Genomic DNA, 16,332 nt, shown 5'->3' with positions numbered 1-16,332 from the left:
ATGACTGTCTACAATGGGTGTAACACCCGAGTCACACTGTCTGTGATGCTTTCTGAGTTTTCCGAGTCCTATCTTCACTTTGTTTACATCGACAGGACAGCCGGCCGGCTCATCCCCTTGCGTTGTTTAATTGAGGGACTAGAGAAAAGAAGAATAACATACTGTACTCACTGATTAACTGTGTTTCTAGATCACGCTCATTTCAGGTAAATTTACATGCAGTGTGAAGATATGAGCATAATAAAGATAGCTAGCATTAGCATGCTAACACAACAATGCAGCGCAAGTTGTTTTGGTTTCATGCTGGTGCTCAAGGGCGACATCTGCGGGATCAAAAAATCGCATATAAAGCCTTTAAGCTGCCTGAAAGTTTTTGCAGAAGTATAACCTAACTGAAAGAGGGCAGAGCGACTAGAATGATTCAAACAGTAGCTGATGTTAGTGTGGCAAAACAAACCTATTGCTAATTGTCTTATTATTTGTCACTCTGTAGGTGTTCCTCTGCAAGCCTGTGTACGAACAAGTCCTCCAGACGCTGGACAACTTGTCTCTGATCGAGGAGATTCGCGTCACACCAAGCCAACCGCCCACACCTCCACCTCCAACTCCTTCTTCCACCCGACATCATCGCTTTCCAGACCCCCAGGGCGGTCTGTTTGCGAGAGACCCTCCTCATGTTAGCTTCTCCCACATGTCGCTCCCCTCTCCTTTGCCCCTTCAGTCCCACAAACCCGTTCTCGATTCCCCCTCGTTCACTCAGCTGAAAGTCACCTTACACGTGGCAGAGCTGCAGGTCCAGCTCAGTGCTGACCTTACTCAGGGCTCTCAGGGTTTAGTCAGTCTGCGCTTCCAAGACCTGGAGGGAGACTTCACCAAAGACCACCCTCACCTGCTGACGGTTCAGCTGGCTCTGCGCTCGCTGCTAATGGAGGACCTCTTGGAGCAGAACCCAAAGTCTAAGTACAAACATTTGATGGTGTCTCGTGGAGCTCTCAAGCCCTCCACCTTCAGTCCAAAGGAATACCTTTCCCAAAGTTGTCCATCAGCGTCTAATGCCTTGTGCCCGGACATGCCCCGCTCACTGCCCGCCCACATGGAGGAAGCCCAGAACGTCTTCCAGCTCTACCAGAGGCATCCCAGCACTCCTTCAGCTAGCAGCCGCAAATCCAAAAGAGACCCTGACTGTCCCAGTACTCCACCTCCTTCTCCTACCCACCACACACCCTCCCCTCATCCGCCCCCAGACTTTGATGACTCATTAGTTCACATTAACGTGCAGCTTGTGGACCAGAACCATCCAGAGTTCAAAACGCGCTACGGCAGCATAGGACGAAGCATAGACGTCGACTTTAACTGCCTGGACGTTCTGATTACACTACAAACCTGGGTGGTTATTTTGGACTTTTTTGGTATCGGCTCAACGGCCAATAATCACGCAGTGAGGGTGAACCCAATGTCCCCCCAACCTGTGCCAGGATATCCCCTGTATGAGCCGGACATGGACGAGGAGGAGACTACAGAGGCCGTCAACACTAAAGTGGACCTGAAGGTAGGTCCTGGATCTGCACTTTGTTTGAATGGATTTGCTGTCCAAATGAAATGAGTCAAGTTAACAGGAATTTCTAGAACTGTACCAAACCAAAAATACTTGGTGAAATCACCTTCAGCTTTGAAAGACGACGATCTGACCTCCTTCCTTTTCTGTCAGTTTAGTGCCACACCATATTCGTACTGGCATGTAAGAGGCATGCTCATCAAACTTTTGAGTATTTCCAGCCCCTTGTTTTACTTAGCGTTTCAAGTCCCTTCACCAAAGTCACATCATTTAATCCAATAAAGATTTTAATCATCAGACGCCTGCATCTTAAGTTGTGAGAGAAACAAGCTCAGCTAAATCTTACATAAGCTCTGGTCGCTGACCCTTTAACTCATGCAGAGACAGACACCGATTTAGAACCGTAAAGTCAATCAATCAATCAGTCTTTATTTGTATCGCCGCCAAAGCATTACAAATGTTATCTCAAGACACTTTACAGAAAGTGCTGTATTTAGTGTTGACCTCTTCAGATCCGGGTTAAAACAATGCAAGCTGACGGGTCATCATTAGCCTGTCATAAAGCTCCAAGTCCTTAAAGCTGCTCCTGAGTAAAATTATTAAATATAATAATTAAAAAAACGTATGTGCAGAAATTTTAATGTGTATGTAAAATGTGTTTAATATATATTTTTTGGCTGATGATTAGAATCAACAGCGGTTATCTTTAAAAGTATCTTACATATCTCAGGTGTTTGTGTCAAAAGAAAGAAACGTTATTGCCAGTATTATCAACAGATTATTAATTTTGAAAACAGATGATGGGTGAAAGACATATTATGTGACCGTGACATAAAAAATACTAAAAACAGAGGCGCTGAATGGCCTTGAGGTTATGTTAGAAAGGCCCAAAAAACACAAAAAACGCCTTTTAAACAGAAGTATTGTGTGATTGATTGAGGATTTTTTTTTATGCCACATTAAAGTAGCAATTTAGAAGATTGATTTTTTTTTAGCAGGTTTTTATTGGATACTGTCTAAAATTTTCACATTGTCCTCTGAAATGTCTAATTCTTTATTTTTATATCTCTGTTTACAAGTTGAATAAACAGCTGTGAAGTGAATTTTCAGTGACGTAACCAGTTTATGATTTTGTTTTCAGGTTCACGCTTTGTCTCTCGTACTTAACAAAAAACTCAACGAGCTGGCCAGAGCAAGTGTTTCCAAATTATCTGCTCATCTGGAAATGTTAGGTATGTATGAAGCACCTAACATCCGTCAGATTAAACACACTGGGCACACCACATTGCTTTCTTTAACATGAATGAGTTTTATTTCTAAATTAATGGTGTGTATCGTTGACCTCGGAAGTTGGATGTCGGAGCTGGAAATTAGCACTGGAATGCTTTCCAGTAACGAGTTGGCAACAAGTTGGAAAAGCAACATGGACGCCTCCAGGAGAACCTTTGTTTTGTTAGCTTATATCAGGCAATAACAGTGCACTGCGTGAGACTTTGCACTTGAAAGCAACATGACAACACATCCACATATAGAACTTGTACGATGCTATCAGCGTGTTTGATTTAATTACATAAAACAAGACTGAATTGCCAATAAACACTTTAGTGTACAGCTTACACTTTACAGTTGATGCACGTAGCAGCCATGTTGGATTTACAGCTTCGGCTACTGAAGTTTCTGAGTCTGACTTCAGGAGGCGTTCCTGATGACATATCCGACCTGCAACTCTGAATTTCCCACTTCTGAGTTCAAGTGGAACCCCCATGTTAGTACATGTTTAATGTTACCACACTGTGATTGTATTTCAGATGGAGACTTGGCCTTACAGGGAAGTTTAGGAAGTTTGTCCCTGAGCGATCTTACTCCACATGGGGATCTCTACAGAGAGCGCTTCACCACAAGAGGAGGGGAGGCTCTGATTTTCAACATCCAAAAGTAAATATCAGAGATGCTTCAACAGACAGTAACTTTGTCAAACACTGAACAATGAGGAGGATTCGATCATCTTTCATGACCTTTACTGAATATTGTCATCCACTTAGGTACGGCGAGCCAGATCCTTACCTGGAGCGGGAATGTGACATCAGGGTCTCTTTGAAGATGGCCTCAGTGCAGTACGTCCACACGCAGCGCTTTCAGGCCGAGGTGGTGGCCTTCATCCAACACTTCACCCAGCTGCAGGATGTCCTCGGCAGGCAGAGGGCGGCAATGGAGGGCCAGACTGTGAGTACAGAACGCTGGGGGCTGAGGGATGAAACGATTTAATACAATTAAAAATCGACACCAGCAGAAGGTGCTTTCTCATTGTGGACAGCCATGACTCAGAGAGACCTTTACACAGGATATACTTGATGCAGGAGGTGAAGAAACTGCTAGTCTTCACTCCACAGCACTTAAAGGGTCTGGTGGTCTATCTACCGTTCTTTTTGTCCCTCTCCTCCTTCCATGTAAATCCTGTCCTCCATCCTTCCTGTCTGATTTTTCTGTGTCTCCCTGCAGGTGAGGGATCATCCTCAGCGGGCGTCCAGGGTTCTGCTGGATATTGAGGCCGGTGCTCCCGTGATTCTTATCCCAGAGAGCTCACAGTCACCGAGGGTCATTGTGGCAAACCTCGGCCAGCTGAAGGTGCAGAACTGCTTCCTGGCAGCCGGTGCTCATGGGACTTTCTCCCTCCGAGACAAGGTAGAGAAACTCACCATGGCACATGCCTTTTTCCCCTCTCTGGTGAGTCACGCTGTCCATTCATCTGTGCATGCAGAGCTCCCTCACCGGCCTTTCTCTTCCTCCTCTTTCGGCTAATCGCACTGTATTCATTAAATCAAAAATAACTGAATACTAAAAAAACCTTTCCCCTCTTTGTGCTTGGATTACTTTACTCTTCACAGATATTTTCTAATGATATCATCTCATTCTTAAGAGAAATCCTCAATGAATACTGACAGATGTTTTGCAGAAGAATAAAATAGATTTTCCCTTAATGACATCACAAAGAGACACAGAAACAGCCTGTTCTGAGCAGGGCTGAAATAGATGGGTTTATAGGCATGATCCGGCTTTCTCAGTCATCAAACACTGATTTGTAAATTTCAGAGGCAGCTCAAAGATCACTCCAGTATAGAAAGAAAACACTGTCTGGAAAATGTTATCAGGTCTTTCATTTGCACATGTTTTTTTTCTTGTGTTAAGAATTTTATATTGCATGGAAGTTCATACAAGGATCCGTCTCATTACAAGGTACAACAGCATGCTTTTGCTCTTTGGTGTGGAGAAGGGTTGTGATAGTGTCAAAATTTCCCAGTACAAGATAACATTTCAGTAACACACTGAACACGGCTGACAGTATTTTAATAACATATAGACATAGATTCTAATGATGGATTGTTCAGGCCTGGTTTGAAGTTGTTTTGCAGTTTGTGGTTTGGTTATGGTTTTGGTTGGATTGATCTAATTTTTCATGAAATACACCAACTCTCCAATCTCCTTGATTCTGTCTTTTTGTATAACTTTAACAGTCATTTAACTTTTTTTTGGTTCTAAAAACCTGTTCAACTTAGATCTTTAAAGCAGCAATATGTAACTTCGACACCTAGTGTTTACAATGGGTACTGCAGTCTAAATTCTAAACATTGTAGAGAGCTGTCTCCCACCCCCCCCCTAAAGTCGATGCTCACGCAGGTCACCATGTGGTGGACACTGAAGCTTCAGTGTTTATCCAGCTCTGCATGGGTCTGTAAACCTTCCTGTGTTCTAACCTCTCTCCATTTTTCAAAAGCATCTCCAATATTGATCCTAGTTTGAGCACGTTTCTGCTCGTGGAGCTTATTAGAAACATGCAGAGGCTTTTTAGGTCGGGTACAATCACTTCTATCTGAACCACTTCTCTTGCCCGCTTCCATCGCTGCAACACCTGTTGGTTTGACCTGATAACTGCTCTCATATCTGGCAAACCGAGGGGAGTCCAAAACGGCCCTGTGGGGGATGCATTAAAACCGCCTACCTTCTCTGGTCCAAACAAATCCAGAGCGTTCAGGACCAGCATCTAAACGTTCTTGACAATTGTCATATTCTTTAACTGCTGAAACTAAAAAAGATCCAAAAAATAAAGGATACCATCGTCTGATTTTTTCTTCTCCTCGCAAACAGCTCATTAGTGATATGATATGAACTACGTTTTGTCAGGTAGTGATGATTATTCTCTTGTCGCCAAAATATAACATTAGACACTTTGAAACATTTAACACACTTGACAGAACCTGTGAACAAAACAAGTGCAACAAGGCATGCAGCACATTGATCGTTTAATCTCCTTTATAATGTTTTCACGATCGTGGGACGCCAATATTGTACTTGAAATTGAAACTCGATTAGTTGCCCAGCACTCCTTACCATGATATTTTCATCACACAGAATGTGGAGGTCACGGTGATCAGAGGATTTGGAGAAGTTGGTGTATTGTTTTGACAGTTTGATCTTGAAATACCAGCGCTCATTGAGATGATTCGATTCCCTCCCATCGTCTGAGCGACCGGGTCTAAATGTTCTTTGACTTCTGGTTTGATTCACTTTTGAAAAAAAAGAGAAAAACATACTGACGTGCTGAATTTGTTTCTTTTCTAGCAAAGAAGACAATGGCACAGAGTCATTAAATTATTACTTTTTAAAAGGAATCTGCAGAGCTTTTGACTTTTATCAAAAAGTAGAAACGGTGACAGAAATACCTTTTTAGACGGACCCTGTAAAGGACACAACTTCTGGCCTAGCACAGTTTTAAAAAAAAGTAATAATCTGCTTATTTTTTATTTGTGGTATGTCGTCAATATATGTGCAATATATGTCTCTTATCACTTCTTTCCCTCACCAAAGGATCGTGTTCGGAGTGCAGCAGGGAGGAGTACTGAGCCGGAGAAGCCGAAAACTTCCCCCTCCACGCCCGCCTCCTCCACAGGGTTCACCCTTGGCCGGCCACAGTTCCCAGACGCGGGGAGGGTCCCTGAAGAGGACGGCCCTCAAAGCTTAGGTGAGCATCGCTGTATGATTAAGAACAAAGCCATTAGACGCACGTGTAGGTTCTGTTTGTAGGAGGTGAATTGGAAAAATAACCTTTAAAGAGGACATATTATCTCCCTCCTCCACCTTTTCAAACAGTCCCCTGTGGTCTAGATGAAACATCTGTGCTGTGCTTTGGTCAAAATATAACATGAATCAAGCACCAGAGGAGGTTTGTGACCCCCAGCTCTCTCATAACGCTCCATTTTGGTGTGTGTGTCTCTTTAAATGCAATGAGCCCCCCCTGAGTTTTCCCCGTAGACATCACTTCTTCACTAGCAAGAATAAAAATGGCGGACCTGCTCAAACGTTTTGCTCTAGGCTGGGGGTGGAGTCCACGAGTAGAGATACCAGGGGAGGGTTTTTTTTTTTACCAGAATCCCACTGTGACATCACAAGGAGAGCACATTTGAAACAGAGCATTTTTCTCTGTGTTGTAAGACTTATGCAGACCACAAACAAAGGACTGGATGGGTTTATTTCACATTTTGTGGGTCAGTAGACACTCAGGTTACCCAAATATAACTGTTTGTCAACTTGTGTTTTCCCACGTTAGAAGACCACGTGTGCCTGTTGGACTGCATAGCGTTGGACCTGCAGGAGATGGACATCTTCGCTGCAGAGCGTCTACCCTCTCAGCTCTGGGACAGTGTTGTTAAACCTCCAGAATCATCAGACCTCATATTTCCCTCGTACTCTGTCCGTCGCACCGGAGGCAACCTGCTCAAAAACTGCTGCCGCCTCAAGCTCAAAGTGGAACGCAACCTGGACAAGTAAGACCCGCCTCTTTACATTGAACATGTATGTCTATGTATCTGTATTCAGCTCCTTATCCAAACTAATGCTTGTGTTTGTTGATGTTGTTAGGGAGTTGAGCCATGCAGTACCTGACACGTCCATCCACGGCAGCCTGTCGTCAGTCCACTGCTCGCTGGACCTGGAGCACTATCAGCTGATCAGAGGTCTGCTGGAGCACAACCTGGGAGAGCCCGTTGAAGACTTCCTGAGACCCTACAACCTGCAGGACCCCAGCACCTATGTGAGACAAGGGCCTTACATGTTGAATTACAACACATAAGCTTCATTTAGGGATCATTACAATCATACTCCACCGTTAACTTTGCTCTCTATGCAAAAGCTTTAAATATGAAATATGAAACCATTTAACCAATACATACAAAATACAAGAAGGCTAAATAACCATGATTATTAATTCTGTAACAGGTGGAAGAATTAACATGCGGTAGATAGTTTCCAGTATTTACACTGAGATAATGTGCGTCGATTCATGACAGATGAAGAGGATGATATTTACATTATGATCTGTGTCCATACAAATAAGGAGAAATACTCTTATTTATAAATACGTTGTGGTACATGAACTGTCATGGTGTCTCTCCTCAGACGGTGTTGAGTGGTGACGTCTACACAAACTTATCCTTCCTGGTGGACATGATGGATGTCAGTCTGGAGCTCTTGGACAAACCCAAACTCTGTGAACAGAAACGATCATTAGCAAGGTGGACCTTTTTTCTTTCTTCTTCTTTTCTTTTTTCTGTGAAATAAAAACTATTTACGTTTCCAAATCTAATAAAATGCACCACCCAAGCTTGTCAGGCTGCAATATAATTGTGAAGGAACCGTGTTGAAGATTTAGACATTTCACTAATCATGTTTTATTATTCTCCTGCCAAAGATTTGACTTCATGAAATCCAAGCTGCTCTATGAGAGTTTCTCAAATGGCTCCAATTCAGTCAACCTGGTGTCTCACTCCCTGCTGGCTTACGACACTCGGTTCACTGGAGTGAATAAAAGAACTAGGGGAGCTGATGGTGCAAGGCCCAATACCTTCGACTGCATCCTGCAACCGTCTAAAACAGGAACGAACCGGGCGTCACTGCAGCTGGAACTGCATTATCGGTATGAGTGGAGACTCTGAAACCCATGAAACTCATTTCCTTCACGTTTTGTGTCTTATTTCAGTTGTGTTCCTCTTTGCTGCAGATCCACACGAGACTCCTCCTGCTTCACCGTGGTCCTCAACAACCTGAGGGTCTTCCTCATCTTCGACTGGCTCCAGCTGGTGCGAGACTTCCTGCGGGGTCCAGCGGAGAAGGCGTCAGAAGGAGGTGGGACGCGCCAGCGCTGGCCCAGTAACACCAGCACGGACTCGGCCTCCGGCACGACCGGTGCCACAACCAGCGGAGCCGTTATGCCAAAGACAGTGAAGAGCGGGGTGGTCACCAAGAGGTCCACAGTGCCAGTCACCCAGGATCGATACCTGGAGGTCAAAATCAACGTCACAGGTCAGAGAAGAACAATGTATGACTGAGGAGATAACAATAACCCCTGAATGTCTTTGACTGTTTTAAATACAATAAATTAAGAAAGTTTTTCACATAGTGGAGTCAAAACCTTTCACATCTTAACTATTAGTCACATTACAATGATAATATAGGCAACTGTTTCTGCCTCTTGTTGGATCCCAAAATCCAACGCCAGAACAACAACCACACTGTAGCACCTATTTAGTATTTCAAGGCTTGTGTTGGGTGGAGGTTGTTGCTGCTGTATAAATTCAGTGATGAAATCGTGAAACAGACTGTGGATTATAACGCGGCTTAATCGGCCGAGGTCAGACAGTTGTAACAGAACTCAATTTGGTAACAATTATGAACCGACAAAGTGCTGACAAAGTTTCTATCAATGGTAACAGCTTGGAACAGTCTTAAAGATAAAGATAAACTACAACAGCTCAAAACCAGTAGTATAATTAGTAAAAATAGCAAAAAGTTTAAAAACAAACATATTTACATTAATTAAATAAAGCAATAAATAGAATGGAGATAAAATAATACTATAAGCACTTTCACTTGTGGAAAGACAGAGGACAGTTCTAATTTAAAAAACACACAGTCTGTAGAATTACTGATTTATTATTACCGTTTCTCTTATTGCAACCTAGAAACCTGACAGAAAACCTTACTAACCACACGCTTCTGCAAGAGTTTAGAAATCCAGGTTGTATCTATTAAGTGAGTAAGTAGATAACACTTGAGATCAGATGAGATGAGATTCAACTTTATTGTCATTACACATATACAAGTATAGAGTAACGAAATGAGGTTTGGCATCTCACCAGAAGTGCAAGAAGCAGAAAGTGCAAGAATCTGTGCTATGTACAAGTAATTACAAAATTTACAGATGTAGACTAAAAAAAGTGAATTATTGGGTATATATGGATGGCTGGATTAATGGGATGCTATACTTGATTTATATAACCCTTAAAACCCTCAGGTACTCACATAAGAGCAGTCAAACAATTCATACAGAGAGAACATTTTTAAATCACAACGTCAAGCAGAGCAAAGTTTAGATCAGGCAAATACAAGAGATGATTTGGGACTTAACATGAGGGCTCGTGTACACAGGTGAGTTTTTAGTTTCTTCTTGAAATTGTCCAAAGATTCTGCAGATCTGACGCTTTGTGGGAGTTGATTCGATCACCATTTTTTTAAACAATTAGAGCCGGGGATGGAAAGCAGGCCGAGATTACTGTAGATGATCTGAGTGGACGAGGTGGGGGAATATGGAAGGAGGAGGTCAGAATGTAGCTAGCTGCGAGGTCATTTAGACATTTAGGAAACCACTCAAATAGACAATAAGCTAATTTGTCAAAGAGCATGTTAAATGTTTCATGAAGGAGTGATCAATGCCGTCACCCATAAGCATTAAACCGTAAAGGACTGAGTCATGTTCTTATTTTGTTCTGCTGATGTTCTGTTCTGTGTTTGTCCTTCAGGAACGGAGTTTGTGGTCGTGGAGGACTCGTCCTGTCTGGATACAAACGCCATCATCCTAAAAGGCACCACCGTCCTCACATACAAACCCCGTCTGCTGGACAGACCCTTCTCCGGCAGCCTCGCAGGAATAGAGGTCAGCTCCTCCACTGTCCAAATATTTCAATCAATGAATCATTTGTGGGGTTTTTTTCATCGATACTTTGAGAGTTGTGTAAAAACTGAAGTCAGTTTCTCAGTGTGCACACCTGACAGAGAAGTCAAAGGCAATTTTAATGTCAGTATTTTCCATACGTACTGGAAATACAGAAAAATCGTTTCTCTACAACCCACGACGCAAACTGTAAAAGTATAACAAATGGAAAATCAGATATACAAAAGTACAAAGATAATGTGCTTTCAAAAGAACAGCAACAACAACACATGTGCATGGACAGATGCTTCCATGTTGCTGATGAGTTGAGGACAGTATAAAATATAAAGTGACGCTAGGGTAAAGTGTCCGATGCTTATTTAGATTTTCCTGGTGAGGTGGGAAGGGGGGGGCAGAGAGACGGAGAGTGAGACAGCGAAAGAGAGAAAGACAGTGGTGCTCCATGATGGGCAGTGGAGGTTTAAAGTCCAGAGTTGTCAGGGTCAGGGGGGAGAGGTGGGTGAAGCTGTTCATGAGTCTGGTGGAGCAGGCTCGGAGTCTCGGGTATCGTCTCCCAGATGGCAGGAGGTTAAAGAGTCTGTGTGACGGATGGCTGGGGACTGGGGTCAACACACAATGCTGGAGGCTTTGAGGGTGAGAGGCGGGAGTTATAAATGTCCGGGAATGAGGAAAGTGAGATGCTGATTCCTGCCGGGCCCTTGACTTTTTCAGCTTGTGGAGGAAGTAGAGAAAAATCAGATTCGTTTCATGAAGTATGTCTGATAGCTGCTGCTGATCCGTTTTTGCTCGGGTACTTCTTGTACTTTTACTGCAATTAGAAAAACTATAACTGCTGTTAGTGCTACATCCACCTTCTCCCATCATTATGACCCAAAGCGTGTCAGAGACCAGCACCTAGTCATAACTTTGGTGAATTTGTTCAGACTGTCAGACTGAATTTACCACTAAACGACTTTCCTACGATCCCCCCCCCCCCCCCCCCCCCCCCAGGTGTTCTCATGTCGGCTGGGCAGCGAGCAGGAGACGGCGCTGTCCATCATCGATCCGGTCAATGTCCAGGTGGAGCTGTGTGGGAGCCCCACGTACCAAAGCAGCTCGGGTTTACTAGACGCCTTCAACGTGGAGGACATCCCACCGCTGCTGGAGGTCAGGAGTTAGCTCTCAAATATGACACACAACATGAGACTGTGGACAATGCTTTTCTTTGTTCAGCAGTTTTAGATTTCCAGTATGGCTCAAACTCAAACTTTCTTTTAACTATGCTTCCAATTTTTTTATAAATGTAAATCCTCCAAGATAAAGTTATTTTCTCAGTCTTTACAAATCCAGAACAAGAGGACGTATTATAGCACAGGATGATTAGTTCTAACTGTAGCTATAAAAAAAAAAAAAAGGCTTAGGGGTTAGGGTAGGAAGTGAGTTTGACATGTAGACTGGCGGGATTCAATATTTCCTTCTGCCTGTCATTTTCTAACAGATTCAGTTTCCTGCTCTGGACATCCGTCTGTCCTATAACGACATTCAGCTCTTCTTGGCCATCGCAAAGTCCATCCCGACTGCTAGAACTCCTCAGCCCCCCACCGAGCCACAGGGGGCAGAGTCCTCTGCTCCACCCAAAGACAGCTTCAGGCAGAAGACGGAGGCCCTCATAGGTAAGAAAGGATTTGAAGTCTCTATCAATGGTAAATGCTCAGAATCTGTTCGATCCCAACTTGGAACAAAGTTTACTTTTTGAGACTTTTTTCACATGTTTTAAAATGATACAATTTACATTATTTAAAAGATTAATCGAATTGAGAACTACCAATTATCAAAAAAACCTGGAGACCTTCAGGGATATTTTACGACTGTCCAACTTGCAAACATTCGTTTGAAATGTTGTCAAAATATTTCTGCAACATTGACAGTCTGCGGGCGTTTGCCTGCAATTTTTAGTACAGTAATTAAAAACAAAAGAAATTACCCAACATGTGCTTAGGACAGATATCCTTTGAACTATTCTGGTATTGTGAAAAACTCTTAAAGTTTCTGAGGTTGTGTTTTGTATCTGCAGAGGGCCAGCTGACCCGATTACAAGACCTCGGTTTCAGGAAAGAGGACTGCAAGAGAGCCCTGATCCACTGTAAAGGTAGCTGTGACCTAAACTTCTATGATGATCCATTTATCCTGGTATTCCAAGTCTTGATAGTTATTGAATGTGACCCACAGGTCAGCTGGACCAGGCCGCCACGTGGCTCCTGGAGAACGCAGAGAACATGGCCAGATCCAGGGCGGACTCCAGCTCCAGCAGCCACTCCGCTCCTCTGTCCGGGGTCGAGGTGAAGGCCGAGAGCGTCTGCATCTGTTTAATCGACGACTGTCTGGATTGTGACATACCGCTGGCTGAGCTCACCTTCTCCAGTGAGTCCCGTTTATATCCGCAGCTTGAGGGGCCACATTTTCTTTCACCTCATTCTCAGGAAACATTGAAAACTAACATCCTCAGCTTCAATCATGAATTTACAACCTTACGGTCTGGACTTTTTGCATTATTAACTTTAGCTATAAAAAAATCTGTGCTCTGCCTCTGGTCACTTCCTGTCAGCACCTCTGGTCACTTCCTGTCAGCACCTGAGCTCTGCCTCTGGTCACTTCCTGTCAGCACCTCTGGTCACTTCCTGTCAGCACCTGAGCTCTGCCTCTGGTCACTTCCTGTCAGCACCTCTGGTCACTTCCTGTCAGCACCTCTGGTCACTTTCTGTCAGCACCTGAGCTCTGCCTCTGGTCACTTCCTGTCAGTACCTGTACTCTGCCTCTGGTCACTTCCTGTCAGCACCTGAGCTCTGCCTTTGGTCACTTCCTGTCAGCACCTGAGCTCTGCCTTTGGTCAGCACCTCTGGTCACTTCCTGTCAGCACCTGAGCTCTGCCTCTGGTCACTTCCTGTCAGCACCTCTGGTCACTTCCTGTCAGCACCTGAGCTCTGCCTCTGGTCACTTTCTGTCAGCACCTCTGGTCACTTCCTGTCAGCACCTGAGCTCTGCCTCTGGTCACTTCCTGTCAGTACCTGAGCTCTGCCTCTGGTCACTTCCTGTCAGCACCTCTGGTCACTTCCTGTCAGCACCTCTGTGTCCGATCAGACTTAAAGCTGTTTGTTTGCACTTCCTGTCGTTGTTTCCTCCTCTCTTGCTCGTGTTGTTCTTACTCTCTGATGTTCGTAACTTTGCATATAAACATCTGATAAATTAATTGTAGAATGATAAAAGAGAAATCATTTAATGGTTTCTAAATAGTTAATTGGTAACAACACTTCACAACTAATGGTGCTTCAAAACAAAGTGCAAACCACCACAACACAAAGTGGAACATGACTCCTCTTGTATCTCTCATATCCTGATGGTGTCTGTTTGTCATTTCAGGACTTTATGTGCTGCAGCGGATCGGTTCCGTCCAGGAAGGAAACACCAGCTTCACTCTGTCTGGAGACTACTACAACAGAGAGCTGTCAGGTAACACCATCATCTTACAGCAGGGCATTTATCCTATGTATTAATCACTTTCCTTTTAGAGAACATCTCTCTGACCATGAGTGGGATAATCCATTTCTACAATAAGGGCCCAAAAAAGCCCCAAAAATGTATCTTAAAAAAAACCAAAACAAGATGACTAACTTTCTATTTGTGTGTTTGTCAGGCTGGGAGCCCTTCATTGAGCCCTGGTCCTGCTCCCTGTCTTGGCAGCAGCAGGCCGCCGGGCGTCTCCACCCTCCACGTCTGAAGATGGGGATTCGAGCCAAGCAGAGACTGGACGTCAACATCACTTCTGTTTTATTGGGTGAGATTCTTTTGCACTACCATATCTGCACATAAATCATAATATATTTTAGCTGCACAGACGACTGAACAAAAGTTTTTTTCTAATCACTAAGTACCACTTTTTTGCCCTGAAAGCCAAAAGGTTAAAATGCCATTTTGTGGTCTTTCCAGAACAATACAACACCACCAAGAGTTCCTGGATAGCCGACTACTGTAAGGAGGAGGAGCAGTCCCCACAGTCTTCCCCCGCCCTACCCTGGCTGGGCTCCTCAGTCGACCCCCCCAGCGTTGGTCAGAGTAAGTCAGACCTCAGGCAGTTACTCAGGTTTTATCTTAATACCCATAGACTTCGTTTTATTTTTTATTTTTGGAGGGACAAAGGTGCAAGTATTTGGTTAAACATTTCGGTATACGACAGGTCAAAGAACCCTCAAGGAAATGTTGTCAGAAATTAAGAAATAATCTATTCTTCCCGTGTTTTTGTTTACAGACTGACCTACATTTAGCTTTCAATTTTTCATTTTCAATGATGTTAAAAACACAGAATAACTCCGGTTAATTGATTTGTACGTTTTCATGTTCTGTGAGAAACTTGGTTGACGGGTTGCCATGGTTTCTGTGAGGGTTTAGCTGCCTTGCTTGAACCTTTCATGATGATGTTTAGTTTATTGCGATATTAGCTAACCAGGCTAAGTCATACATGTAACATTCGTCAATCAAATTATTATCAAAACCTGCAGCTCATCAGCCAAGTTCCTGTGGTCCGTCTGTTCAACAGGAAGTGGATAAACTTGTGATATGTTGTAAATGAAACGGAGATGACTCGAAGTGAAGCATGACCTGCACTGTTTGTAAAAGTCTTGATTTGCAGAGACGTGCTGATTGCTGGAGAGTACAGAATGAGGATGATGAACCTCTCTTTAACCCTCTTGTGTGTTTCCTCTGCATGTGTCTCTGTTGTGTAGTAACTGTCCCTCTCTCTGCTGTCAGGTGCTCCTCTTGCTCACCTTAGAACTAGGAGCATTGCCAGCTTGACCTGCCTCGAGCAGCAGATTCACTCCAGAGGTACAGTTCAGAGTTTAGCCGCCCAGACAGTCTCCTGCAGCAGAACACGCCACACTGTTCCTCCTGCACATCAGGAGAAAACACTCGCTTTAGGAACTAGAAGATCACTCAGAGATCACCGTCCTCATATTGGCCAGTAGTCAAGTCATTTATGATCAATCTGCAGACACACACATGTATTTGTTTCATATAAAACATGTGCAGGACAGGCTGTAATCACAAGCAGTTAAAGATAGATACATACTTTATAGATTCTGAGGGAAAGTCAGAGAGAGGCAACTCAGAATTTCCGACTTCAGAGATCAAATTGAACGCACCAAAAGTTTAACAACTTGAAGCCCTTCTTCGTACTTAAAACATGTGACCCCAACGACCCACAGATGACTCTGCTAACTACTCCCATATGACCATCCTTCATAATGATCCCCAGAGGCTTCATTTTTTTTTTTTGCTCTGTCGAACAGTTAGTTTAGAACCCAAGAAGGTGAAACATCGTCAACATCTTCAGCTAAGTCCAGTTTGGATCAAGCTTCAAATTCACCATGACCTGGTTAACTGAGAACCCACACAGACACTATGAAGCTTTGATTTCCCATTTAGTTTGCACTTCAAGGAGGATCCAGCAGATGTCGCTCGAGCACCTGCATGAAACCAAAACAACTCGCGCTGCATTGTTGTGTTAGCATGCTAATGCTAGCGATCTTTATTATGCTCGTATCTTCACACTGCATGTAAATTTACCTGAAATGAGCGTGATCTAGAAACACAGTTAAGCAGTGAGTACAGTATGTTATTCTTCTTTTCTCTAGTCCCTCAATTAAACAACTTTTATACACGAGGGGAGGAGTCAGCCGGCCATTCGGGCGATGTAAACAAACTGAAGATAGGACTCTGAAAACTCTGAAAACAAACACAGACA

The 16,332-nt window shown here is 43.7% G+C and overlaps 1 protein-coding gene across 1 annotated transcript in view; it reads left to right on the top strand.

The window, feature by feature from the left end:
* The window catches only part of vps13d (vacuolar protein sorting 13 homolog D), a 60,107-nt gene that overhangs the window by 16,525 nt on the left and 27,250 nt on the right, over positions 1-16,332 (top strand). Inside the window, exons 21-40 of the mRNA XM_065961033.1 lie at positions 494-1,549; positions 2,697-2,787; positions 3,364-3,490; positions 3,598-3,778; positions 4,055-4,279; positions 6,419-6,572; positions 7,158-7,374; positions 7,469-7,640; positions 8,006-8,121; positions 8,298-8,522; positions 8,607-8,908; positions 10,405-10,538; positions 11,547-11,702; positions 12,034-12,208; positions 12,610-12,684; positions 12,765-12,956; positions 13,953-14,042; positions 14,227-14,367; positions 14,520-14,645; positions 15,339-15,413. Of these exons, the coding sequence (XP_065817105.1) occupies positions 494-1,549; positions 2,697-2,787; positions 3,364-3,490; positions 3,598-3,778; positions 4,055-4,279; positions 6,419-6,572; positions 7,158-7,374; positions 7,469-7,640; positions 8,006-8,121; positions 8,298-8,522; positions 8,607-8,908; positions 10,405-10,538; positions 11,547-11,702; positions 12,034-12,208; positions 12,610-12,684; positions 12,765-12,956; positions 13,953-14,042; positions 14,227-14,367; positions 14,520-14,645; positions 15,339-15,413 (4,030 nt within the window). The remainder of the gene's footprint in view (positions 1-493; positions 1,550-2,696; positions 2,788-3,363; positions 3,491-3,597; positions 3,779-4,054; positions 4,280-6,418; positions 6,573-7,157; positions 7,375-7,468; positions 7,641-8,005; positions 8,122-8,297; positions 8,523-8,606; positions 8,909-10,404; positions 10,539-11,546; positions 11,703-12,033; positions 12,209-12,609; positions 12,685-12,764; positions 12,957-13,952; positions 14,043-14,226; positions 14,368-14,519; positions 14,646-15,338; positions 15,414-16,332) is intronic.

This window comes from Labrus bergylta, chromosome 12, assembly GCF_963930695.1.
Source record: "Labrus bergylta chromosome 12, fLabBer1.1, whole genome shotgun sequence".
In the NCBI taxonomy this organism is placed as follows: Eukaryota; Metazoa; Chordata; class Actinopteri; order Labriformes; family Labridae; genus Labrus; species Labrus bergylta.
Note: the sequence above shows the minus strand (reverse complement) of the source record. Positions and strands in the feature narration are given on the sequence as shown.